Below are 27,886 nucleotides of genomic sequence, written 5' to 3'. Positions count from 1 at the left end.
ATTCAAATAACCAAAAAGGTTTTGTTTTGTCTTTGTGTGTGCACAGCGCAGTTATAGCCACTGTAGGGTTGGAGGCTTAGAGCTGATAAAGGAATATTGGTCAGATGAACAGTAGCCAAGTCACATTGTAGTCTTGCATTGAATCTCGGTCTTTCTCTCCACTTGGAACTTCACCTCAATTTGCGTCTGGCTTTCTCCACTCTGTCACTCTCTCTGTCTCACCTACACACACTACAAACCCCATAAAGTGATAGAGCATCATCATGGGCTGTCATTAAAACAGACGGCAGTTTAGCTGGCTCTGATAGCTGCAGACAGTCTGTGATAGGAGGAATGGCACTAAGATAAAACACAAAGGCATGGATGATGATAATCTATATGGTACTAATTTAATTGTACCCGAATTTTTTTTTTAATCATAATTACAGTTCAGCGTGAAGGGAGCAAACAGGCTAAGAAGCATACAAACGCAGGAAACAAACATTAAATTCAGTTTAATTGATCTGGTGTTTATGTAAATAAATAATGCTAAAGAATCCTCAATGCACGTTCCTGGTTGCTGGTAACCTCCACCAAGGAGGTTATGTTTTCGGGGCGGATTTCCATAAAACTTAATGGAGGATGCAGTGCGGATCAGGAAAGATCCCATTCAATTTTGGTGTGGATCTAGATCAGGGCGCGGATAGAGCTTTTTTCTCTAGGGAAAATGTCATGGCTTATTTAGGGAACTAATATGAGTTTGTGTGTAATTTGGGACTGTTGGGCCTTGGTGGATATTGCTTTCTGCTGATGAACCTGATGACTCTATCATCACAACACAGTAATACAGAACCAAAGTAGTGCTACAGTAACCTCATAATAGAAGTCTTTAATAAAAATCAGCCTGTGCATATGTTTTAGGAGTATAATTTTCTTAAAGACCCGTAATTATATTTGCTTGAGGGGTGCGACTAATAATATATATATCATTTTTTTGTTGTTGTTTATTTATTGATGATTTTGTGTTTTTCTGGCCAATTAATTTAGTGTTTTTGTCTATAAAAATGTCAGAAAACAGTAAAAATGTCAATTAGACCTTCCCAGATGTCTAAACGCGGTCCATTAAACTGACACAGAGCGTTATGATTTCTGGACTAATTGATTCAGTGCTAATTTATCTATAGTTATCAATGGCGTGTACGCTATGGACAGATACAGAACATTCAAGCAGCTCATGTGTGGCATTGTAAAGAAGCAGATTAAAGAATGACTGCAGTCGCAGGGCTCAATGAAGTTTAAGTGATCAGATTTCAAAGAGATTTCTTTCTGTCGAATGGCGATTTTGTTTTGCATCGTGCACTCTCTTGCATATCAGTGCCCTGGTAATCATTCACATGCCATGTGTGTTGTCAAACGTATTCACACAGGCCAACTCCTGAGACATCAAACTGAGGCTCTATATGCAGCACCTTAATTACTATCTTGCTCCTCCTCTCTTTGCTGCTCTCTCGCCTCGCCTGTAGAAACGAGGCGTACTGGCCTCTAATTGGGGTCCTGATGTCGGCTGTGCTTATCATACACATCATATCATATCATACTCGCTCTCCTTCCATCCATCAAGAATCTCTTCCTCCCCCTGCAAACACCGGTTGCATCCAAACATGTAAGCACACACTGACACACACACACACACACACACACACACACACACACACACACACACACACACTCACAGTCAGAACAAACAGGAACAGTAATACATCCAATTAAAGATTTGAGGCAGAAAAGACCCTGGTACAGTCCTAATTGGTGGAGATCCACCCCTGTATCCCTCTCTTTCTGTCTCGACCCCCCACTGCCGGTATGTAGATTCACATCCCGCTCGCCCACATGAAGGCGGGAGCCTATCCCTGAGGATCTGTGCGTGAAGACACACACTCGTTAAGGAGGCTGTGCACAGCGGTGTTCCCCCCACCCCTCTCCCACCGAGAGCAGCGTCCGCAAGTCAGCATGTTTGAAAATATGAACATGTGTTTTCATTCCACACAAGGAACAGTGTGCAGACTGTGGACTAGAAACCAAGTTACACTTATGGAAAGTTTGCTTTTTTGCTCTCTTTATCCGAAGCTGTTTTCAGATCTGCACTGAACTCCTGGTAATCTGCTGGCATTCCCCAGAGGGGCTGTATGGGAGTAAGCAAATGTCTGACCGAGAGGCTCGGAGACTTTCTCAGGAGTTTCTCCCCCAAGCCCCCCTAGTAAAAACTCTGGAGAATGTGCGAGTGTGCCAATGTGAGAACACAGCCGGAGATCCTCCTGAGGATTCACCGCTAGCGAGTGGATGTGTTGATGACATTACGTGGCGGACACAAAACTGAAAGAAGGCTGAAGAAAACAAATATCTCAGGATGAAAAAGCAATGTCACACACATAGAGGATGGTGAATTAATTTTGTCCTGCCTCCTGGTGCTGCGCCACCCCTCACCTGAATGCTACGTAGATTTCTATGTGTCCGTATTGCGTCTGAATTCACATCTGAAAAAGGCTTTTGTAAAACAAGCTACTTTGGCTGTGAATTTTTTTTCCCTCTTCGGCCAAATTAATTCGCCCAGGGGAAGAGCCATCATCAGGCTAGAGATTCACAGGTCGAACACGTGTGATTTTACCCATTTTGTACTCTGGGATGTATTACCTATACACATGGGCATGATTTATGACTTGAATCAAGTCTGTATATCATGAAACATCGTTCTTTCATTTGCCTAATTACACTGCTCAAATGTGCTCATTTCTCCCCTGTCTGTCTTCTCCTGCCCCTGCTGAGGCAATGACATAATTCAAATCAGCCCCTGATGCCTTGCTGTAGCACAGACGCTCATTTCCTCTCCTGTGCTCCATTTAAGTAAGAGTAAATGTTATAGTGTCCATAGGGAAGCATGCACCTGCTGCACAGCCTTTTATCAGAGAGAAATTGTTTGGGTGCACAATTTCTGAAACACAGCCTCTCAATAGCTCAGCAGCTCGTGTCTTCAGTCATCTGTAGAAAAATGAAGCCTATTTGCAGAGTCTTGAGCCCCATTCTATTCTTTTTTTTACCTGTTTGTAAAGCCAGGCAGGTGCTGCAATGAAAGCAAGGTAATATGTGCCTGGCTTCAGCAACTGCCTGTAGCCATGTAAGGAAATGGAGGGATGGAGGGCTGCAGTGGACGAAAGGGAGAGGAAGAGAAGGGGCGGACGTCAGAGGATCAGAGAGATGATGAAACAGCAGCGCAGAAACCCCCACGATGCTCAGCTCTCTTCTCAATCCTCTCTCTCCCCCACTTCATGACTCAAATCAATCAGCGGTGACATGCATTATTAGTCCCTGCTAGGCAATCAGGCCTCTTCTCCTGAATGAGAGATGGGCCGTTTTTTCCCTCCCACGCAGCCAGTAGAAGGACGAATGGCAGGTTGAGGGACTGACAAATGCAAGTGGTGTTAAACAATTTCATGAACCCTAGCATGAACAGTTACCTCCTTTATGTGTCTTCAATAAACAGGTAAATACCCGAAGATGTCTCAGAGACCTCACATTATCTGCATGGCTACTTGGGAACTCTGAGGAGCCTTCATGTGCGAAGCATCCGTAGCGTTAAAGCACAAGAGGGTGTACTTGCTCTTGTTTGTACTTGTTTGCGTTTCCCCTCATTGCCTTTAAGTGCAGTTTGAAGGGAGATTTATTGTCCCCTTAAAGACAGACAGGTTGAAATGTGTGTTTTCCTGTTGGTTTTTTCCCTTTCTGGGCATGTACCTTTAAAGAGGGTAAAAACACCAAGTGGATCAATGCCACACTACATGGCTCTTATTGGCATAATGCTCGGCAAAAGCACAGACAGCTTGTAAGTGCCTCCTGTCAAAAAGCACTCCACGGATCAGCGTTCTTTGAGAACACACAGTGAGAGGCACAAACACAATTACTTGAACTTACATAACCCCCATAAACAAACCCCACAGTTACCGGCATCCACATTCATAAGGCCCCATATACTGTGGACAGCCTTGTACACGCCCATTAGAAAGAGATAAATGTTGATGATGGGTCTGTGCACAGAAAAAAATAGAAAATCAATTCACTGTATGGGCAGGAAGCGTTGTATTTTTGCCCACTTTGCATTGAAAATTCTGCTGACTGCACATTCCGATGGCACCATAAAGAACAGCATTGCAGTCCTGAAAAGCAATGATGATGGGGAGGAGGTGGCCGGCCTGCCTACGGGTGCCCACCACTCACCTCTGCTCGTTTTTGCCTGGCTGGAGGCTCGAGCCGGTGAATCACCGCTTGTTGCACAGGGACAAGGTGAGCCTCTCGCTCCCTCAACCCCCACCACCACCACCATCACCACCACCACCACCAATCTCACACATCTTCACACCTCCACAGCCACCGGGGCGAGTCGTAAATCTCCACCATAGCACCGTCTTTTGTTGCCATGACAATGCTCTGCTGATAATCTGCACTTGGGTCTCCTCTGGATGAACGTGTGCATTTGTGGTAGGAGGGGATTTCACCCCTGCTTTCTCTCAAAGCCGTGGAACACACAATACAGAGGAGAGACCACTCCGCAGCTCTGATTTTTCCCCCCCGATTATATAGTGCCATGATATTCATTGCAAGAAAAACTGCTCCCTTGCAGTTTTTTCCCTCCATGTGCACGCTCATCCTGCCTGTTGCCTGTGCACCTCTGTCACATTTTATTCCAGTGTTTACACACACACACCTGCACACACGCACGCAGAGAAAGCTAAATGGAGCTATACTCCACTGGGCTGTCACATCGCAGCTGATGGGAGCCTATCACTCCTTCACCGTGCAGCTCACCACAACAACCGTTGCTTTGAGACCGTCTGTTGGTTCTCCTGCGGTCACCATGCACTGTCGCCACGTGACAGATGGACCTGCCTGTTGGAAGCCATCACTCCCAGCTGAGATCTAGCAACATGGAACACACACACACGCGGGAACTGTGGACAGACAACATAATCTGCTTAGTAATGACTGCCGTTTAGTGACTGGTGAGCTGCCAGGTTGTAAGACAGTTCCTGTGTGTGGAAGGAAACTGTTGCCTGCAGCCGTTGGGCGCCGTGTGTCCCGTCAACCTGTGCAGAGTTCAGCAGAATACAATATATCCACACCAGAGGTCCTGTGGCAATTCTGTGCCATGGCCTTCAAACGTACAGTCGTCTTCATTCCACTGCCTGTTATTTCCAGTGCACACAAAAGAGTCAACCGGACTAACAAGTTGATGAAACTCATGGATTGCTTTCCTCCAGACGGTGAAACAGGACAACTGTAAATATAAATCATTTATTATTTCTGCAATCAAAATTAATTGATTACTTCATTATTTTGGTTTCACTGGAATTCATAATAATCTGAGGATATGTCATTAATCATAAAAGACACACATTATGCGTATTTACTGCCCTGTAGGTGTAATAGTCCCTCACTCTTCACTCTTAAGGGCTACAGTTTTGAAGATTTAGTAAGCAAAATAAAATGAGCTGTGGAGGACTGGGAAATTATTGAGCGCTGGGGGTGCAGAGGATTTAGTCAGCATTCTCTCACTCAGGCTGTCAGTGCAGGCCAGGCCCGATCGCCGCTCTTTTCTCCCTCTCGTATGTAATTAGGCCTGAAGGTTGGCCCAAACATCCACAATACCTTTTGATCTGGGAGCTTCAAGCACACTCTGACATCCCGACCCACCCACACACACACACACACACACATACACACACACACACACATACACGCATACACAGGAAGACCAATGTTATGCAAACCTCTGCACAGCTGTTTTCACCGTTTTTAATGGTTTTAAGGCTGCAGCTAATGATGTTTTCTTTCATCAGTGATCTGATTAACAGTAACCTGATAAACAGTTAATCAGTAGAACTCGATTATTTACTTTAACATCACAAAATTGTGGCTGTCTGACCTCAAATCATAAATCTGCGTTTGCTCGGGTTTGTACATTTTGTGTATGACTGGTTCCGCTATAAAAGCTAAAGAGAGAGGGCCGGGACGCACCGAAAGACAACAGCAGCAGATCAGTTGCAGTAGATGGATGAATAATAATAAAACGCCAGCATTACACTTTGATTGACAGCATGCATACCTCGAGACATGCATAGGTGTCAAATTCTACACACTGCTGAATGAAGGATTCCTATTGATTGGAAAAAAAAGGTGAAAAGGGGAGAAGGAGGAGGGGGAGGAGAGCAGAGGAAGGAGAGAAGAAATAAGCTGCAGACGTACCACAGCTGGGGCTGTCAGCTTTGAATGAACCCAGATGTCTGAGAGATAAAGAAGACTAGAGCGTGCGTGTGTGATCTTATCATCTCAGTATCCCTAAAGGATTGACACACAATAGTGGCCCATTTTCTCAGAACAAACACTGCTGAGTCTCACCCATGCTGTACATGTGTTACACACGTACATGTGTTACACACAAACCTGAGCTGCTTTTGTGTGGATGTGCACCACTCATTCTTGAATTTTAAGCATTATAAAGGTACACACACACACACACACACACACACACACACACACACACACACACACACACACACACACACACACACACACACACACACACAGAACCAGTCTTGCATCTTCTCTTTGTTTGGATGCATTCCTTCTCCCACTCTCATTTCCATAACTTCATACAACACTTTATTTCACGCGTGCCTTTCTTTCGCACCTTCATCAAACTACGATGTGTGTCAAGAGCCATGCGTGCACGGAGCTGTCTGCTGCTGTGTGCAGCTACATGGATGTTTTTCAGCATGTGGGGGTGGGAAGGAGACTGAGATGGAGGAAGGGATGGGGAGAGGATGGGAGGGAGAGAGAGCGATGATGCTGAGGGTTGAGAAGGGAGGGAGGGCACTGTGCAGTGAGGTGAGAGAGAGAGAGGGAAAAAAAGAAAAAGACAGCAGGAAAGGGAGAGACAGGGAGGACGCGGCAACTGCCTATAGATGCTGGAGCCATCGACAGCGGAGCGCAGCGCTCAGCGGACACAGGAAGATGGTCTCAGTAAGAGGGGAACTGACGGTTGCCTATAATTTAATGTTCAGTATCTTGGACTCCTTCTCCATGGGTAATGCTACGGCCAGGAACTCCAGAGCACAGCTCGCTTTTTCTCCTCTCTGCTCCTCTCTCTCTCTTTCATTCTCTGGATGTGTTGCTCTCCAGGATTCTGTCATTCCTCCTCAACTCTTCGCTGTCCTCCCCTCGAACACACACACACGCTTACATTGCCGTCCGTTAGCCAGGGTCTGTAACGAGAAGCCAGCCGAGCCCTCGGGGCTGGCCCCACTCTTCCGCTGCACCAGTCAAGCCGAGCGCTGGCCGCGGCAGTGATGCAGATAGATCGCGCTGCCTGCCTCTACGCCCCCCTCCACCCCACAACTCCCTCCCTCCCTCCCTTCGTTGCTTCTCAAACAACCAGCCTTGGATGGGCGAGCAAAGGAACCAAAAGCAGGGAAAGCGGAAGAGGAGGGAGAAGGAGACGAGGGATAGGAGAGCTAGTTGTGACATTGTTTTGGAGTCTGCGTTATCTGTCTTTTCTACAGCGTGGAATAAACACTGTCACTTCATTGGTAACGTTCTCTTCTCTGTTTCTCTTCTGTCTGCCCTCACAGGGGTGGCACCTGCAAAGAAGAGCCCCAAACTGGTAAGTCATTGTTTTTTCTATCTTTCTACTTCTCTTTTTTCCCTGCCATCCATTACTCCCTTATCCTTCATCTCCATCTGTCAAAAAGGAAATATCCAGCTCCTTCTCACTGCCTCCCCTCTCCTGCTTCATCTCTAAGTCCCCTCTGTAAGGTGGAACTTGTGCCGATGTTGTGGGTCTGTTTGTAGACATGGGATGCTGTGTGTGGGGGTGGATCCCTGTAGCCTCACATCAGCTCCCCCCCCCCCCCTCCTCCTCCTCTTCTTCTCCTCTCTGGTGGGGGCTGGGACGAGGGGCTTTGATGCCAGCATGAGCTGAGTTGCTAACATGCTGATGATCGGCATCACGCCGGGTGTTAATGCTTGTTGTGTGAGAGTGGAATGTATGATCGCAACCAAGCGACGGCCTCGTCCTGTGATTCCGCTGCATTAATGCATCCTCACTGTTGACCCTTTTGTGACTGAACGTGTGTTTATCAATTTTTTTTGCAGGATGATTTTGAGCTGGCACCTCCGTACAGAGATTACACTCGGAGGGTATGTGATGCCTTGTCGATGAGGTGGAAAGTTTTGGGTGACTGAGGTGTGGTGGTGTTGGTGCTTTAGATGTAGAAGTTGATGGTGATGGTTTGACATATATAAGATAATAAAGGTGATGGTTGATAATGATGTTAATGCATGTATAGAGTTGTTCACTCATCTCAATACCACTATGCCTGTAGGGGGTGGGTGAAGTGTTTGAGTCCACAGGACCCTTTTTGACTCCCGGGGGTAAACAGTGATGCAGCCGGATCCAATCCAATTGAAGTAAATGGAAGCCCTTCATCAGACGTGAAAAAACAAATAAATAATCATGCCTCCCTACTGCTCATTTGGTGTGATCCAAGTGTCTTAAAGCCCTGACATTCATACTTGAAACGGCATCATTTACACCATGTTTTTTGCCTAAATGTCCTCTGTTATCCTCCTTGGGGGCACGTTCAATCCTAACCGACTCAATGGAAAACCCTACAAACTCTCGCCTCCACTAGCATCCCCACTTTTAAGGTGAAAATGACCTCGTTTCAAGTCTAATATGAATGTTGGGAAACTTGGATGACACCACACGACCAGTATGGAGGAATTTTGTGTTTTTTGTTTTATTACGTCTGAAGAAGAGGTTGCCTTCGCTGCAATGCTATTAACCCCTGAGACTCAAAGTGTTTTGTGGACTCAACACTTCACCCGACCCTCCATCGGCATTGTGGTCGGTAGATAATGAGGGAAATTACATTTTTGGTGAACCATCACTTTAAGATAGCTGCCTATGCTGTGATGTAATGAGGTGGTGAAGTCTGGCCTGCTGGTGGCAAAGCAGGACAGAGCCGAGTCTCAGAGAAGCTGCAAGGATTTGTTTTCATTGCTCCGGCCCCTCCCCCCTCCCTCTGTCTCCTTAATAAGTTATTGGAGCAGGAGAAAGCAATGTATTAGAGCAGTCCTGGAGCACAGAGGGAGAGCACAGTGACTGCCGAAGGTCACGCTAATACATCTATAAAGAACTAGAGACTTGAAGTTGTTTTTGAAAGGGGAGCAGGATTTTGGATTTTAGATTTGGATGGAGAGAAAACAAGACCTAACACTGCCTCAATGACTTATGGAGGTGCCATTTTGTTTGATGGAATAAAATAAGGTATTAAAAATCATTTTTTGTGGTCAGTGGGAAGCATCAGTCTTGAGTTCCGATTAAACCACCGAACAAGGCCGGCGTTTTGTGACTAATTGTATGAGCCCATTGATTTTTACTTTCACCACACAATACAGTGTGGTTACGCTCATAACGCTGATGGAGTGAGCGACTTAATATTTGCTAAAGCGTCGAAGTTCTTATCTTTTATGTCTAACAAGGGTGATGAATATAAACATGAATTGCAGAGGTGTCTGAGGCTGATTCAGGGAGTAATGAGTTTGAATTTATTGACCTAAGACATTGCTGCGCTTTGAAAGCCAAACACTTTGATATCTGTGAACAGATGAGCCACTTGCCTCAGGTGCTTCAAGGTGTATGTTTTTGTGCATCCAGACATCGTGACAAAGGTCATGGGAAGGATGTTTAACTTCTGCTCACAGGGTACTTGTACTCAAGGTCTGGATTGTATGTGCTTTACTCTGCTCAAGCGCCGCTCTTCTCAAATCCTTGAGCGGGCGCTTAAGTGCCCATGTTATTGAGGGGCCAGTGGCAATTTATGAGGAGTTTTACATTTCTGGCTCCACCACGGAAATTCTCCCTTCACTTCAAACCCCATGAGTGCTTTACTCTCTGTGAATATCTTTACACATGCAGCAGGAGATGCAGTTTCTTGTTTATACATACCACGCTGTTAAACAAAAGGAATAAGCAATGCACCCTCATAAATTGAGCCACATTTCATTTCTCCAACAGCTGAATAAGTTAATGAGAAACTGTTGAGATCGTTGTTTGCTAAAAGAATTCACCAAAATAAAACAGCTTGATTGTTATTTGTGTTGAATAAAGCGGCGACACAACACTGGTTGACATTGTACACTCACAGAATCTGTATTTGCTTTTACCCAGAGGAGCAGAAATCTTTTGTCTTTCTACTCCCTCAAAAAATGCATGTTTTCATCGTCTCTTCTCACAAACCACAACCCCGATTCCCCCTTTTCTTTCCCACTGCTGAGCATGCATTTTTAATCTCCACCTGTCTGTCACTGCTGAATTCCGCCTCCATGATCTGCTTCTCCAACAGCAGTTATCACGGAAGGACAGTCAGAACAGCTCCCAGCATAGCGTTTCCAGCCACCGGAGCGCCCACACAGACTCGCCCGTGCACCTGTCCCTGGCTCCGCCTCTCAACGAGAACGCCCCTCCCCCGCCACCCTCTCAGCCCCTGCCAGGCCTGCCGCCCCAGGACATCCCGGCAGACGGGACCATCCAGAGAAAGCCGGACCCTTTTAAGATTTGGGCCCAATCCAGGAGCATGTATGAAAGTAGGCGTAAGTATATACATTTTTGGTGGCGGTTGGATGAGGGCTGCATGGGGCTGTTGGTCCACTGGTGTGTTTAAAATGGTACAGCACGATTTGGAGAAGCGAAATGGGATGAGAGACGCTGTAAATTTTGTGCATGTAAGTAACTGCTTTATACTCTTACACAACAACAACATAACCCGACCTGTTCTTGATCTCTTGTCCTGAGGTGTGGTCTCAGTTTGGTGCTTGGAATGTTCTAACATCGAATCCTATAGTTAACCACACATCCATAAAAATTCAATGTTCAGCGTTTGCGGACAATGTTTTAGAGAAGTGATGATTCAAGGTCTTATTTTTTTATTTTGCATACCTTCATTGATATAAATTGGGTGGACAAAATAATGGAAACAACTATCCGTATCATATAATATACTTTAACAACATCACAAACCTATTGTGCGTCCATGAGGTGTCTCAATAATCCGAAGAAATTTGGTTCCAACTGGGAATATGTACGTGAAAGCCAACAAAAGTCGTAAAAAGACAACTCAGAAAGTCAGCAAAAACTTTGATACTTGAGTTACATAGTGGCTGACGTCATCAGTCATAAAACATTTACCTTTGTTAGTATTGGAAAGAAATGGTAAGGTGATATGTAAATGCTCTTAACACAAATACAACACGTTCTGTTTACCGTGTTCATGTTTTCTCCCACATTCCGACTTCAAAGCACATGAACCCATCAAATTGGAACAACAACTTCTCAACTTTTACTCCTCCATAGAAGCATTTGAATAACACTGTAAAATCTCCAAATAGACCATACAGTTAAATCATCACCTCTTTAAAACTCTTAAAACAAAACTGAACTTTGCAAACATGCAATCCGGATTTATTGCATGACTGTTGCAAGACAAGTCTAACTTGGTGTACTTAATAAACTATCAGCTGACTGTATTAATACTGCTAACACGAAAATAACATGAAAACCAATTCACCTAGAATTAACAAAGGAAATAATAAAGAATTTAATGTAATGTTTACATGTTAAGTTTATAATAGTTAGCATTTTGGTAAATAATCTCATTGATATTTACTCCACCAACAACAGACAACATGTTAATTAGTCAAATTTAGCTTTCAGGCTGGTAGGCAGATTTGTTTTACTTGGCCAGGCTGGCTGTTTCCTTCCCCTCCAGACTTTGTGATGACTAATCACTTGCTGCCTCTAGCTTTATACATATCACACAGACATCATCTTAATCTCAACAGGAAAGTGAATCAGCACCATTTCCCAAATCGACGAGTTCTTTTAAAGTTCTTCTTTCATTCAACACCAGAGCATTAGCTTGATTTTGGTCCACATGATGTTGGTCCATTCCTTTTTACTCTACGCCACTCTGGTCCAGCTGTCGACTTTGGCTCCATTGACACACTTTTACACCAGACTTCCCTTTAGAGACACATGGACATTTAATTAGCAGCAATAGTATAGTGGATGTCAGTGAATTTACGTATCCCCCTCCTTGTCGAGTCTTGCCAAAGCAATGGGATAGCTCCAATTAAAAAGAATAACCCTCAGATCGACTGTCAAGGGAAAACAACAAAGGAGTTTGAACGTCTTATCTAGTAGCGTAGACGCCTGTTGGGAAGCTGTCATGAAGTGCTGAGTGGACAATAGTGTTAGATTTAACACGAAAATGAAGAATGGAGATTGAGAGTGGAAGAAACAAAAAGCAAGGGGGGAGATTTTGTCTTCATACCTGTCCTAAGGTGATGGAGTCTTAAATGGGTTTATTCTTAACTGTGTGAGCCAGTTTGCTCAGTGCGAAAAGGGAACACAAAGGATAATGAAATCCAAGTGACATGGCAACACATAAAAGGCGATGGGAAAGAGAAATGTTAGGAGAAGAAAAAGGTCAAGCATTGAGAGATCAAGAGATTGTGAGTTATGTATAAGAAGGAACAAAGAGAATGATAGGGAGAACAGGTGACCTGTAGCAGCAGGTGTAAATCCTCCACTTCCTCACACTGCACCGAGCTCTGCTCCTAAACACCTGCAGTGTACATCCCATAGGACTCAAGCCTCAGCTACAGGAGATACATTCCTGGAGACAAAATTAGGTCTAATGAAAACTTCTGCATAGATCAAGCTCTTCAAATGCAATGTGGAAAAACGATTTCCAGAAAAAGAAAATCCCCTTAAAACCTTAGCATTAAACACAACATAAAATAAAAAACCAGAGACGTTAGAGAAGAACTTGATTTGTCCTTACTTACCTTCAATTTGAAGCCCTAACATTCATAGGTCTGCACAGGTCCGGCCACCTGATCGATCCCCTCACGCTCAGTTGCCTTACCTTGGAGATCACTCATGGATCTATTAATCGGCAGGAGCAGGGTGTTACAGTGCAGTTGACCCTCATGTGTGCAGGTGCAGATGCAACAGTTAGCCCTTGACTTCCAGCTCCTCCACAGTTACAGTGTGATAGATGGGAAGAGATAGCCGCGCTCCGCAGGGATTTTAACTGTTGACTGTAGGAACAGATTGGAAGCAGGCTGCTCACGCCTTCTGCCACCATGCTGACTCTCGGTAATGGTTGTGGTCTTGGCAGCGGCAGAACTGTACTGATGCAAAAGGAAATCTCCCTGGGAGTTTGCTCCCGGTCAATACAACACAGCTGTGGCCGTACAAGTGTAGCACATACGTGCATATGTGAATAAATATACACATGCTTAAAGCAGATACGTTCGTATGTGCGTCAGGAGGAGGCCACATTCGTGCACACTCACTCGTTTGCTCCCCTGGCTCCCCAGTAACCCCCCTGAGGCTCCCCTGCCTCATGAACCATGAGCTGTCAGTCGCTGCAGTGCAATACTTATTTTATAGCACATCACCTTTTTAGTGACTAGCACACACAGGCACACACACACACACACACATACACACACACACACACACACACACACACACACACACACACACACACGTTTCTGTCTACTATGGATGGGAGTAGACTGTGAATTAGACGTACTCACACCCTTTGCTCAATAATTGATTGCCCATCCCGGTATGTATTAGTACCTGTCTTTGGTGGGAAGTGCTACTGAATGTGGCCAAGAGTAGAAATGGAGTTGCATGTCACACATCACTTCATAAAAGAAACAGTTCGGACCATTTAAATACTAATGTCCACTCTGCAGGAAAGTCACTGAATATATTTTTTTTTTAAAAGCTAAGGCAAAATAAAACTGTGCTATTTCAGACATCAGTAGGGAGTTGAAACCTGACCATTTCTAATTATGGAACCGATGAATGAGAGTGTTTTCTTTTGATAGTTTATTTAAGCCCGATACCCACGCTCCTTTACCCAAAATAGATATTTTTTATCTCTTGATGGATCTGTTGTTTGTTCTTTCCCCAGAGCCTTCAGAAAAACTTTTTGCGCATAGTGCCATTTTAGTGAAAAAGCTTAGAACAGTTGGGAGGAGGATTATTTGCATGTTGACATAAGAAGGTAGATGGTTTGATTCCCTAATAGTATCCACTGTGGCCCGACCGTTGCCTGCAGCCCTCTTTATGACGAAGCAAGAGCATGATATTTTGAATGAAGGGGTTTAACTGAATGTCTCATGGCTTGTTAGCACTGGAACTCCCATGGGCTCTGCTCTATATTAACATGGCGATGCAAATGATAATATTGTTGATTTTGCAGTTCCAGACTTCCAGGAGCAGGACATTTTCCTGTGGAGGAAGGACACAGGGTTCGGCTTCAGGATTCTCGGAGGCAATGAGGCCGGAGAGCCAGTGAGTCTTTATCTCTCTCAAACTTTCTTTCATAGCTGAATCCCTCTGTTTGTATACCAGTCGCCTCAATTTTCCGTCAAAAATTCTGTGAGTCTTTTAAATATATCTGACAAGTAACCTGCAAGATGAAAGGGAGACTGTATTCCCAGCACCGGTCAGAACAGCACGATTTTGCACTGCATCTGTTTTCTATCTCTCCTCCTGTTTCGTTCTGAGCTTCTGTGCTGGATTCAAATTCAGATCAGTGATTTCTGCAACACAGTTACTCTTTGATCTGGCCAACGTAGCCTCAATCAGTCAAAGAAAAAATCCATCTGGCTTGCACTGCCTTTTTTCTTTCCTTTTATAAAGAAGCAAAGTTTTTGGTTCTTGTTCAGTGGTCTGCACTGCGTTTTTGAGAGGGGAAAAAAAGATATGATTTACCTAAGAGTTCGGCTCGGGTGACAAATATTGCAGGCGGTAAATAAGAGTAAAGACATAATAGTGAAGTTTAAATCACAGCGGACATGTCATCTTTATAGCTGCTGTGAAAAAATAGGATGCCTTTAAATTCTATTAATAATTATTTATGTGTGTGCAATTATTTTATTCAGGAAAATGCATTTTTCCCATATGTAACCTTAAAACTAAATCACACAGCTCTTGGCTGTCTTTACCCATTCATGATCACAATCTCACCAGTGGCGTCCATCTGCTCTGGTTGTATAACAGATCTACATTGGCCACATAGTGAAGTTTGGTGCTGCAGACGAGGACGGGCGCCTGCGGTCAGGCGATGAGCTGGTATGCGTGGACGGCACAGCGGTGGTGGGCAAGTCGCACCAACTGGTGGTGCAGCTGATGCAGCAGGCGGCCAAGCAGGGCCACGTCAACCTCACTGTGCGGCGTAAAACCAACTACACCGGTAAGAAGCAAGGAGGGATTAAGACCAGGGAGTACAACTTGTTAAATAACTGCTGACGGGTCAATGGTCAATGTTCTCTCCAATAGTTGGTTGATATATTTTATGGCTCAAGTTAAAAAAATTGCCCAGACTGTGTTATTTAATGCAAATTTATTCTATACATAAGGCGTAAGTGAGAAAACAAGTCCAGAAAAGTGATTCCAGTCCAATTTGACTCAGTGACACCCACTGTTACCTTGGCAACAGTAAGTGTGATTCAGTGCTTGTTTACAATGCAGCCAGGCAGCTTCACATTGTTCAGATACAGGAGTGAGTTTCTTTCTCTCACAACCTGACCCACGACCGTCTGCTGCTCACAGCCAAGTTGTTTTCCACATGGCAGCAGAGCTCAGCACAGTAACCTCGTTGAGGAGCTGGAAGTGTGCAGCCTGTAACTTCAACACAACTCCTCATCCAACAGCGCACACTGAGCTCATAGAAATATGTCAGAGTGAGCAGCTGTGAAACACTGAGACAATACTACACTGGATCACATGCATCCCTAGTTTTCATTGAATCACTGGTGCTACTTGAATCCAAATGAGAATTGTGGACTCAGCCATGTACAATATATAACTATTACTATAGAAATACAATATATAGTGATAATTACTGAATATGACTACATTTATTCGCCATTGCAGAAAAAATTGAAATCATGAATATCATCAAAGCAACATTATTTGATAAATATCTTAAGGATTTTCACTAAATATCGTATTTAAATGACATTTAAAAAACTGGTTGTCTATTTATTCAAAGTTTGTTCATATTAAATGTATCGCGTGTCCAATTTACACCAATTCAACACTGCACCTCTTAAAACCCACATGCCAAGGGTAAGATGAATGTTTCTCTAGATAAATGAGCCACACACAGACCGACATTTCTGGAACTAGCAGATAGATATTTACCTTGACAGTGTCTGTTTCCTTGTAGTTGCTGTTATGATATTCCAGCATGGCAGTAATTGTGTTTGGTCTGAGTTTGCTTTATTGTAAAATCATTTACTTTACTAATTCAAAATCGGATGTCTACATTTGTATTGATTCCAACACAACAGCACACCCACTGCTGCAACAGTATTCAGTCACTGAACAGCCCTCAGGAGCCAGGGGCCTGCTTCACTGTGTGCAGGGGTTCCCACCCCTCTTTCCTCAGTAATAGTCTGGGTGTGTAGTGGCAGGACGCACTGGGCTGCCACGGCTTGTAAACGCCCCCCGCCCCCTTCACTACCTGTGTACCGCTTTGCTCAGCAGCACTCGGCAGCAGGCTATAAAGAAAGGCCCATAAATATGATGGAGAGGGTGGTCAGCTCTCAGCCCGATGACAGTGGCCAGACATTAGTGCATTGCTGCTCCCCCGTCTGCCTCTGAGCCCCGAGAATATGAGGCGCCGTCCTTGAAGCAGCTCTACAGGAAATGAAATGTGGAATGAAATGTCCAGTCACTAGCGGCGGGCTGCATCTTTACTTCATCTATTGTTCAAAACAGATCCGAGAGGAGATTGTTGGAGAGGCTCTTCTCCCTGAGCTCTCGTGCCAGCATGTCTATTATCATATCAAGACAAAGTGGCTTGTGTTAGGAAAGAAAACGTCTGTATTTATTTGCAATCTTTTTTATTTTCAGATTGTTCAGATGATGTTACAGTCAGCTGTGTGGTCATATCTTGACAGTTTATTTTAATTGTTATCTTGACTTATTATGCACATGTAGCTCACTCAGCTTTTTCATCTCCATTTTCTCCTGATCACATTCTCTTCTTGATCTTTTGGGGTCTATATGCTGCCTCTGTTCTATCTCACCTACCCAGTCTACAATTTGTTCCTTTTTATTTCTTCCATAAATCCATCTGCTCTGTCATTTTCCACATGATTACCTCTCCAATGCTAATCGGCATACCTGCATCCCTCTCACTTTATCCTCCTCTGCCTTCTCCAGCCAAGGCTGAGGGAGACGTCCCTCCGTCGCCAGCATCCTCCCACCACAGCAGCACCCAGGCACCCAGCCTGACGGAAGAGATAGGCAAGCGCACCCCACAGGGCAGCCAGAACTCCCTCAACACCGTCAGCTCCAGCAGCGGCTCCACCTCCGGCATCGGCAGCGGGGGAGGGGGCGGAGGGGCAGGGGGCAGCGGCAACCCCGTCGTCCCGGCCGTGGCCGCCACCACCTCCTCTCAGCCCCTCAATGCCAACTCCACTGCCTCCTCCACCTTGCAGCCATACGACGTGGAGATCCACCGCGGCGAGAACGAAGGATTCGGCTTCGTCATCGTCTCGTCTGTGTCGCGGCCCGAAGCTGGCACCACATTCGGTAAGAGATGCCACACCTGTCTGTTTTCAGTGTTTGTTAAAGTTACATTTAATCTTTCAGGCACGTTAGTTGTTGATTGTACATACATACATGTCTTTACAAAACTCAGTTCCAAATGACACAACATGAAACACACTCTTTGGCTTTTCCTAATCACTGGAGCCTTGTATCTTCCTATCTCATGCGCTGCCTTTTAATCATGTGTAAAATCACTGAACACGGGAATAGCCTGAGAAGCTGCGCAGAATCTTTCTGGCTGTTTACAGTTCCACCAGATCGATACCGATACCCTTCAAAGAAGTGCTTTGTCTTTCTCATTTTCATCTGGGCCTGTCAAACCAAGACACCCAAACCTTTTCTTTCGCCTGCTGCTACACTCACACAAGGCCTTCGTAATTAATCACAAGTGAAGTGGGTCTTACATAAGGCCCTTGTATTATTCAGCTGAGCTTAAATGGATTCTGCAGAGGAGGTTAGCGTTGGAAGGCTAATGACAACTTGATGAGAATGAGAGCTGCAAGAAGGATAAATGGGGGAAATGATCGATGTAAAGTGGATTTATTTATTTTATGATGTACGATCAGAGAGATGCATGACTCCAAATAATTTTCTATGAAGATTATTTTACATGTATTTGGCTTTTAGTTAATACCATATGGGTTTTTTTAACCTTACAATGGTGCCGCAGTTAGAGCTCACACACCCCTGCAAAACTAGATTCTGTTCAAATTGACTCTTCTTTGCTTTTTACAAACTAATAATTTATTTTCTGCAATGCACTCTTGCCCCGCTGTCGTGGCTTCCTGCCCACACCATCGTGGCATTCCACAGTGTTCCGTGCTCTCGTCTCTGTCAGTGTGGGTGGAATGGAAAAAACTGAAATGCTCATCTTTTCATAAAACACCTTGGTATTTCTCTTCTCTTCATCGCTCTGTGTGTGATTCTACACTTTATCATTTTACAGCTCAGAATGGACGGATTCAGTTGAAGAGGCAGGAAGAGTTCAGGGTTAGACAAGTATGTAGAGCTACAAAAGACCCAGAACAGAGGCAGAGGCTGAATGAATGAAAAGTCAGAAGGGGATAGAAAGGAGTGATTGCACACTAGCTCTCGCTGCAGTGACTGATGCAAAGAGAGAGAGAGAGGGTTGGGTTTCACAGAGGCCTCTGGGTAGTTTAAGTTATGTCAGCTCTGATATATGTTTGTCGTCTCAAACCTTGTCGTCTCAAACCTTCATTAGAACATTTCTATGAAATGTTCTAATGATACCTGTTTTAGAAACATGATGCTGCAGCAGATCGAAGTGAACGAGGGGGAACGAGACATAAAGGGTGGAGGAGGATAGACACATGAATGTTGCATTGAGCTCAGGTTCCTCACTGCTTAATTTGAATAGCCAATTTACAGGAAAAGTTTTAAGAATTAAATTTGACAGATTCTTTTGGAGCTCGTTGAAATTTGCCCTTCTCCTTTTGCCAGCGCTTGCATTTTGTTCTGCCGTAACTCTGATCAGCTTCTCTCAGCGACTTTTGCTCGGCTGGCTGTTGAATTAACACAGAACCTTCTGCTCCTCTTTTTCTGCTCCGTTCCCCCTTTATCCCTTCCTTTTCCTTCTCTCCCTCCGCTCACAATCCAACAACACTTCACACTGAATCACGCATCACATGTCAATGGTGACCGTAGCTGGCAATGCATGTGTTGCCATGCCCCACAAAATAGGGCGCATCATCGAGGGGAGCCCGGCAGACCGCTGCGGCAAGCTGAAAGTGGGTGACCGCATCCTGGCCGTGAACGCATGCTCCATCACCAACAAGTCGCATTCTGACATTGTCAACCTCATCAAGGAGGCCGGGAACACCGTCACACTACGCATCATTCCTGGAGACGGTGAGTAGACGGTTTAAGTCAGCCTTCCAAATTCAGCTCTGCCATTAAATGTGATTTTTTTTTTTGTCTCATCATCATAATTTATATTCCCATGATAAACTACTGCAAGAATGGGGGCACCCTCAAGGACCCCCAGAGGTGCCTTCAAGGGTGGGGGAGAAATCTTGTTAACCGGCACATTCTTACTTTAACCCATTCAGCTGGTAGCCTTCAGCCACATCTCGAAATTATTTCTACTAGTCAGCAAGAGCTTGTTCCTTAAGGTCGTCCAAGTAGGAGTGTAGATTTTGCAAGTGTCTCTGCACCATATCAGGATGACAGATATCAAACAATACAGTCATCAGTTATTATTAGTGTTGTTACAAAGACGTAAGTGTATTTAAGGAGCAGGACTTGTGTCGTTCCTCTCATGGCTGGTGCTTTTGTATGCCAGTAGTGTTACATAAAGCTCGGCGTTCCTTCACTTGTTTTCAAAGGGACTGAAACGCCCCAGCAGTGTTGACAGTACTCTTCATCAGGAGGGATATTTGGGAACTTTCCCAGCCATTGCATTTCTGCCCTCAGCGTGACTGCGCTTTTAAAACATGCAAGAGTAATGTAGATGTTCTGTTATTTTGTGTGTGTGTGTGGTGGAGTGGGGGGGTATGTGTGTGGTCCAGGTATAGCTCATGTTGTGGAGATCTAGATCTATTTGCACTGTCACATGAAAGGTACATGTTTTACTTATGATGACAAAAAAAGTCCCCATAATTTAAATCATGAAATTTAAAGGTGAAGACGTGTTTTTAGGTTAAGGTTTTGGTTTGGTTAAGGTTAGGCTTAGGTTTATGTATGGTTTAGGTGAGGTTTAGATTCAGGTTAGCTTAAGGTTAGGTTAAGGTTAGGCTTAGGATAGGGTTAGATTTAAGGTTGGGTTTTGGTTAAGGTTAGGTTAACGTTAGACTTGGGTTAAGTGTAAGGTTAGGTTAAGTTTACATTCAGTTCAAGGTTTGATTGAGAAGAGCAAGTCAGAGCCTCTTCTGTATATTTTGTTGTGTCTTTTCTGCCTACGTTTTTTAAAGAAAGTTTGTGCACGTTGTGTTGTTCAGCTGAAAGCCTGCTCTACTTTGTCCTGACAGATCACCCTGGCATGCTTCACAAATAATGTTTAATTAAATGTGTGTGTCTGTGTGTAGAAGTGTGTGTGTATGTGCAGGAGGAAGGCGATACTCCCTATCAACCTTCGCGCTGCTAGAAATTGTATCTATTTGTCTGCTGCTTGTTGCTTTTGGGCTCGATTCCTATGGATGAAGAGTGTGGGGTTGGGAGTGTGTCTTCCTGCAGAGCGGTTGATGAGAACGCTGAGACTAAATTGCTCCACCAAGAAGAAACACAGAGGGAGAAATAACGGCATGCGCCTTATCGGAATCCTCCGGTCTGTGTTTACCGGCATGTGTCAAACAAGGCGCTGCCGCCTCTCACACAGACAGAGAGAGAGTGACAGGGAAAGATTGTGGATTCGTTGCTGAGTTGTGTCTTTGAGTGACTTGTTCTCGTCACCTGTGTTTACACATGGCTGAGCAGGACTATTTTTGTCTGAATCATTTCTGTCTAAACTTTCCGAAGTTAATAAATACGATCGCATGAGGTTCTTCCAAGGCGTGGCTGGGTTCAGCTTCTTTCCATTGAGCTCCCCTCTCCCCTGTGTGGGAACCGGATGGAGGGAAAACAGGCATTACCTAACGTTCACACAACCTGCTAATGCCTTCATTAAAGCGTATGCCTCGGCTGCACAGCCCTCCAACTTCTCTTATCTCCCCTCCTTTTTTTCCCCCTCTCCCCTCCTTTTTCTCTTTCTCATTCTCAAAATCTAATTTTGACCTTACCTTTTCTCCATCCTTCCTCTTGTCCGTTCAGGGCAGAGGACATAAAACGAAGGCCAGAGACAAATTACAGAAACAGCTCAATGCTTCCACTGCGCGTCGTAAATGATTTCAGGCAAACCAGGGGAAAAGAGGCAGCAGCCTTTGAGCAAAATGGAAAGATAGAGAGAAACAAAAGCTTTTTCGATTAATTTCCAGACAGAAAAGAGTTGTAGAGGAAATGGAGAGAGGAAGCAGGATGAGAGGGTTTTGCCAATGAGCAGATGGAGGGGGGAATAGGGTAACAGGGACAAGCTAAGAATGAGAATGTAACGCCGACCCACAAACCTCCTGCTGAGGCCCGACCTAAAACATCAAACTCAAAGGTTCAACCCCTCCACGGTCCAAGAGGAAGTTCGCCCCACCCACACTGCAGCTCGATTGGTTGACTTTGTTCTCTCTTGGGGAAACGGGCAATCAAAGAGTTAAGCCAACAGGCTTCGAAGGGACTGGTGGAAGTGGATGCGATGAATAGATGAGAGAGTAACTGACCGTGAGAGGCATAGGGAGGAGTGACTTACAGAGTAGAGCAGAGGAGCGTTCTAATCAAATAAAGGATACCTCTAGATGGCCAAGAAGATTAAGTTGTTAAGGGGAAGAAAGGATTCTTTACGCGGAGAGGAGAGTAATGATATGTGTTTCTGTCCTTAAGGCCCAGTGTGATTCATAGATAACTCAAAGTAATTGAATCAAAGATAAGAGACGGAATAACCAGGAGCTTTTATGGCCTTCGCCAATTGATAGTTCACATACTGGCAAGTGGAGCATCAGCGTAAAATGACATGCTCGCCATTTGGAAAATCAACATGACACAATGACTGAAAGCACAAAGGTGAAGCGCTGTTTTCAAATCAGTGAAAGACCAAATCAGCAGGTGGTTGTGATTGTCGACTAAACCGCTGCCCCAGAGTTTTCAAACTGAACCGGGGCCAAGAGAATTTCCAGTATTCTCCTTTTTAGCACCTATACGTAAACGAGTATTGTGGAATGCAGGTGCTTCCTTAGCAAAGTTGATGGCTTTTCAAATGAAATCTTGATATATGGATGAAGCCTCAGTCCCCGTAGGTCAGCTAATGTTTGAAGGTCTCTAATCTACACCAGTGTTTAAGCTGCAAGATGAAAATGTTCCATGTCTAAGATATGGATTTAATTCCATCACCGAGACATTTCTAATGGAGCACTTATATGCAAATTCTAATGTACTGAATTAGAAGCTGTATGGAAAAAGAAAATGTCACTCACATTTAGTCAGTGCAGCTTTTGAGAGTTTGATGTTCGCTAGAGGCAAAAAGGCTCTTGGACAGCGTGAAAAATGTTTTGGACTGAAAAGTTATAATTTGACAAATCAATTCTTGAAATTTTTTTTTCTTTTTAATTATTTTATATGAAGCCAATTTCTTTGCATCGACTTTCCAAACCAAGTGATTTTTATTCATGTGGCAGTTTCAAAATTAGCCTCACATTTGTAAATGGAAATGTCCTGACAGCTTCTTTCTTTTCCTTTCTTTTCCCTTGTTCCTTCTTAGAGTCCTCAAATGCATCTCTGTTGACCAATGCAGAGAAGATTGCCACCATAACCACCACTCACACATCTCAGCAACAGGCCGCGCCGGAGGCCAGGTAAGGAGCATGCTGGGAAATTAGTGCTTGGGGTATTTTTTGTCAAATAAGAAGAACCTTTGTTTTTCTTTATTTGCCGTCATACACGGAACGGAACTTTGTACTTCAGTGATTTCCAGATTTTTTATATGGTCATCCGTCAAACTTGTTCTCCCAAAACAATCTATTGAGTAGTAGGTCTTATTAAAGTCAACCTATAGGTTTGCTATCCAGTTGTTTGGTGACAGTTTAATACATTTTACCACCAATGTTAACTTTAGTGTTTTGTGACAGTAGATTTTTCTCCACTTAAAGATATAATATGAGATGGTGGTGAAGACAACAACTCCCATGATTCCATTCTGGTTCATGACATTATAAAACTAGGTCTTTTGTTATTGTCCTGATTGAGAGACCCCTAGAGGCTATAGTTACATATTGTATGTTTATGGCAACATTTTAGCCCATTTCCATCAAACACAACTATTATTTACTGTCTCACAATAGGCAGGTTGTATTGTTGTTGCTTAGTTTAGCACAGTCTACTCTCATATTCCAGTTTGAATTCAGACAAATGATGGATTTGCATTTGAAAAATGATCACTCCTAGCCCCTTATAGTTTAGTTAATACTAAAGCATAAGAGGATGTAGCAATGCTTAAAATACTTAGTTTTCTGCCTGTCTGCAGGCGTCCGCGAGAATCAGAACAGTGTGGTTTAAAGGAGGCTTCAACTGAGGGACTGCATCACAGGCAGTTTGAGATATATAAGGCTTTTTTTCAAGAAGTGTATCATACAAAGCTGCCGAGTCCCAGAATAAAAATATACAGCTGGAAATAGCCATCATGAGTCCCCTTTAGGAAGAAGTATGGAAAATATGTGAGTTAATTGAATCATATCATGCTTTAAATGTTTAACTTACTACTGTCTCTCCGTCTCAGGAACAACACCAAACCAAAACAAGAATCGTTTGAATTCCAACCCCCACAAGGACCTCCTCCCCAGCCCCCGACACAAGTCTCCTCTCAGGTAAGGAGGATATTATGGTTATCCATTCACCTGTCACTCATTCATACATCCATCCATCCAACATCCCGGTAAGCTACACTAGAGCAATCCATCCACTTCCACACTCGCCTTTTTATTCATCCATCCAGCTGTTGTAGCCCCCACAGACCTATTTATCCTCCATGCATCAACCAATCCACCCATCCAGCTTCCCAAGGACAAACAAGGTGCCTTCTCATTTATTTATTTTCTTTTACGTGTCTTCTTGGCCACATTATCGGAGGCTGCGCTGAGGAAAGCCTGTTTGCTTTCAAAGTAACCTCTCAGTGCACTGAATTAATCTGGCGATGTAGAGATGTTTCTCACTGATAGCATTGATTCTTCAGCAGAGGAGATTAGGAGGGCGTGAAGACGGGAGCTGCTATGGCCGTCTGCATGTCCTTGTGATGCCTGGCTCCCTCTCTCCCTCTTTCCCAGTCTCTATCCCTCGCTCTGCCTGTGCCCCCTCTCTTTGTCCACCTACAGCCAGAGGCATCCTTACACCTGAGCATAAGCACAGACACACACACACACACACACATACAGCTATTAAAAACATCTGAGTTTCCTGAAGATGGCATTTTTCCCATGTTCCTGAAAAATGGGTCCACTTCAAAGGACACACACACACACACACGTACTTCAAATCTGAATCACAAAAGTGACCTTGATGCAAATTCTCCTTTCCCGTCTTTCCGTGTCTGTGTGTGTATGTGTGGTCTGTCTCCATCAGGATTCTGAGTTCTACTCAGTGGACCTGGACCGAGACAACAAAGGCTTTGGCTTCAGTCTGCGCGGAGGTAGAGAATACAACATGGACCTGTACGTGCTGAGGTTAGCTGAGGACGGAGCGGCCGTACGGAACGGAAAGATCAGGGTAAGGACACAAACAACAGCCAGCATTTACACACCACAAATATATACCATTTACTGTTGCATTTTTCGTCTTGTGTCTCTTGATCTGAATTGGAATTACTTAAGCGCCTCCCCCGGGTTGCTTGATTGAAAATGCAGCACAGGGTTAATTGATTCTCTGTGGGTTTACATTTGCGGAGAGAGAGCATGCTGGAAGATACAGTATATACAGTATGTTTGAGCTATAAGGTGTTTTTTCGTATATATTAATGTGCTACGGTTGATTAGGATGTGCATGTATTAGCACTTTTTGTACAAGCATACATATGTGAAAACATACATTTGTGTTTGTGCATCACATTAGCAGAGGTATTAATAGTAGCTGCTCTGCGAGACAGAGAGTGGTGTCAGTGAGAGATCCAGACTGCCAGAGGAATTCCCTTGGTGCTGACAACACTGACAGATAACTTGAGGCGTGGAGGCAAAGAATCAGGAAGCAAAGAGTGTTTTTCTGTCTTTCTGGATCCGGTTTCCCCCCTTTCGTTCTCATTTTCCTCTCTCTGCCTCACAGTTGCTGCACTCCAATATAAATTGCCCTTTGTGAAAACTGTTAATTGAAAATGTTGCTGTTGTTGCACTTTATCTTTCAGATGATTTGATGTGTAATGTCTTCTCAATTTGTCCTCCCTCTCCTTCCCCTCCTCTGTCATCGTGTCCCTTTGAACCTCTGTGCCTCATCTTTCCTGTGGTATACTCTCTTCCCCACTGTCACTTGTACCCTGCATTCTGTCTCACTCTGTTCTCTCTCCCTTCTCCACCTCCCCCTGTCACTCTCCTTTCACCCTCCTGCCTTTTCCTCCCTTGCCCATATTTCTCCATAGGTTGGTGATGAGATCCTGGAGATCAACGGCGAGAGCACAAAGGGCATGAAGCACGCACGAGCCATCGAGCTCATCAAGAGCGGAGGCCGGCGCGTCCATCTGGTGCTTAAGAGGGGTGACGGCTCTGTGCCGGAATATGGTGGGTCAATCTACGAAAACATTCCCTTCTCCCCCATCTTCACACCCTGAGCCAGGGGGGACGCCCAGTGGACAGTGGTGGGTTGAAGGGGAAAGCGGGGGAAGAACTTTTTGCCCTCCCAGGACCCTTCACTCATCCCTGGGACAAACCCTCCAGGGAGTGTTAGTCTGGGTTTGGTTGGTGGTGGTTCTCTTTCTGGTGGAGGTCAAATCTGGGCTTTGGGATTTTGGGGGGTAGAAGGACGAGCAGGGGGTGGAGGGTGTTCCCGAAGGTGCCGTCGCCCTGCCCTGCTCTCACCTGCTCTCAGTTTCTGTGTCTTCCCGCTGACACTTCCTCACCTTCTGGCCACTGAGCATACACACTCTGCTGGAACTTCACAGGAAGGTGGTGGGTCTGATTTCAGTGCTTCATGAAAATAGAAACTGTTTACAGAGTTTGAATGACGGAGTATTGAAAAAAATCTATGTTTCTGTTGGGTAAGAAGTGATATCGGTGGGCTTTGATTCCTCATTAAACACTTGTTCAGGGGAAGAGAAAGTTGTAACCCTGATAAAATGGGATATCTTGCAGCTTTGGTTAGGACATATTTATAATATTTATTGAAGGTGAATGTAAGCTACTGAACTCGTTTAGGGTTTTAAGTGAGATCTGTAATGAGAAGAACAAAAGGCTGTTTGATGCTTTTTTTTTACCATTTCAAAGACAAAACTCTCACGTTACTGTGCTTGATATTACTCACTAATCCATGGATTTTATTTGCACCCACTGTTGATGTCATTGAAAAGCTGTGACGATAGGAACTCACCCCATCCCTGTTGAAAGTAGAAAAAGAGCCTCTCCAGTTATAAAGACATTTTATACAGTGATGAAAAGAATAGATGCATTTTTACAAATATTTTTGTTCCGTGTACAGAGCCATGAATCCAAGCCACATATTAATGGATAAAAGTCTATTGCTGCATGAACTTGTCAAAAGTGTAAATTGGATTGTTTTCCCTTTTAATGTCTATTTTCCATAATATTTATGGAACGTTTCTTTTTTTTCTTCTTCGCATTGACCAGTTTTGATTGATAGTAACAAGTCATCATATCTGGGGGGTTTTCTTACTTTGAGTGGAGATACATTTACTTGTCTTGAAAAGTTCATCAGTGTTAATTTCTTTGGGCTAAGAATGTGACGTCTGTACCTGCACCAATTCTAGGGCTGTCCCGAATGCCACTGAAGAGCTTTGACGTTTAAGTAATATGAAAATTATTTTTGGTCAAATCAATGAAATATTCCCTGGAAAATCCATCCTTCCGCCAAGTTTCATAGAAATTGCTTATATAAATTTTTGCATATCAACTAAAAAAATCGAACTAACAACATGTGAAAACATTACCTCCTTGGCGGAAATCATTATTGGCAAATCCTTCAAGCTTCAGTCAACAAATGTCCTTGTCTGAGAATAACTAATTAAATCTGAATTGTTGGGCTGGATTGGCAGCATTTGACTTTCATTTGATTACAATGGTCAACACCGAAGCTTTGAGGAATTCGGGACAGCCCTCTCTGATAAGACATCATGTAAAGTTGTATATTTTTGGGTCATTGTTTGTACTTTTTAGTTGGAACAACCATTTGACAGTTTTGCCAGTAATTTTTTATTTTTTTGTCAGCAATGTAATCTGCTTCATATACTGTTGTTGTGAATGTCCAAGTCTCACTGTCTTTACTTTCTGTTTTGGGGTTTCTGCTGCTTCTGTGTTCACATCTCTAGGTGTGTTTGTGCGGTTGTGGGTGTGCGTGAGTTTGTGTGTGTGTGTGTGCACATGCAGGACTTTTCTCTGTAACTGGTGTTTTCCACTGAAGGGT

At 44.1% G+C, this 27,886-nt stretch overlaps 1 protein-coding gene across 1 annotated transcript in view; it reads left to right on the top strand.

The window, feature by feature from the left end:
* magi1b (membrane associated guanylate kinase, WW and PDZ domain containing 1b) overlaps window positions 1–27,416 on the top strand; it is a 130,167-nt gene extending 102,751 nt beyond the window's left edge. The window contains exons 13-23 of the mRNA XM_053435537.1: window positions 7,659–7,690; window positions 10,437–10,683; window positions 14,376–14,467; window positions 15,179–15,371; window positions 17,351–17,571; window positions 17,629–17,722; window positions 19,406–19,609; window positions 23,037–23,130; window positions 24,051–24,138; window positions 24,890–25,033; window positions 25,893–27,416. Of these exons, the coding sequence (XP_053291512.1) occupies window positions 7,659–7,690; window positions 10,437–10,683; window positions 14,376–14,467; window positions 15,179–15,371; window positions 17,351–17,571; window positions 17,629–17,722; window positions 19,406–19,609; window positions 23,037–23,130; window positions 24,051–24,138; window positions 24,890–25,033; window positions 25,893–26,081 (1,598 nt within the window). The 3' untranslated portion in view covers window positions 26,082–27,416. The remainder of the gene's footprint in view (window positions 1–7,658; window positions 7,691–10,436; window positions 10,684–14,375; window positions 14,468–15,178; window positions 15,372–17,350; window positions 17,572–17,628; window positions 17,723–19,405; window positions 19,610–23,036; window positions 23,131–24,050; window positions 24,139–24,889; window positions 25,034–25,892) is intronic.
* Window positions 27,417–27,886: the final 470 nt, after the last annotated feature.

Source organism: Pleuronectes platessa, chromosome 2 (assembly GCF_947347685.1).
Source record: "Pleuronectes platessa chromosome 2, fPlePla1.1, whole genome shotgun sequence".
NCBI lineage: Eukaryota > Metazoa > Chordata > Actinopteri > Pleuronectiformes > Pleuronectidae > Pleuronectes > Pleuronectes platessa.
The sequence above is the reverse complement of the archived record's forward strand: the minus strand, read 5'-3'. Positions and strand labels throughout refer to the sequence as shown.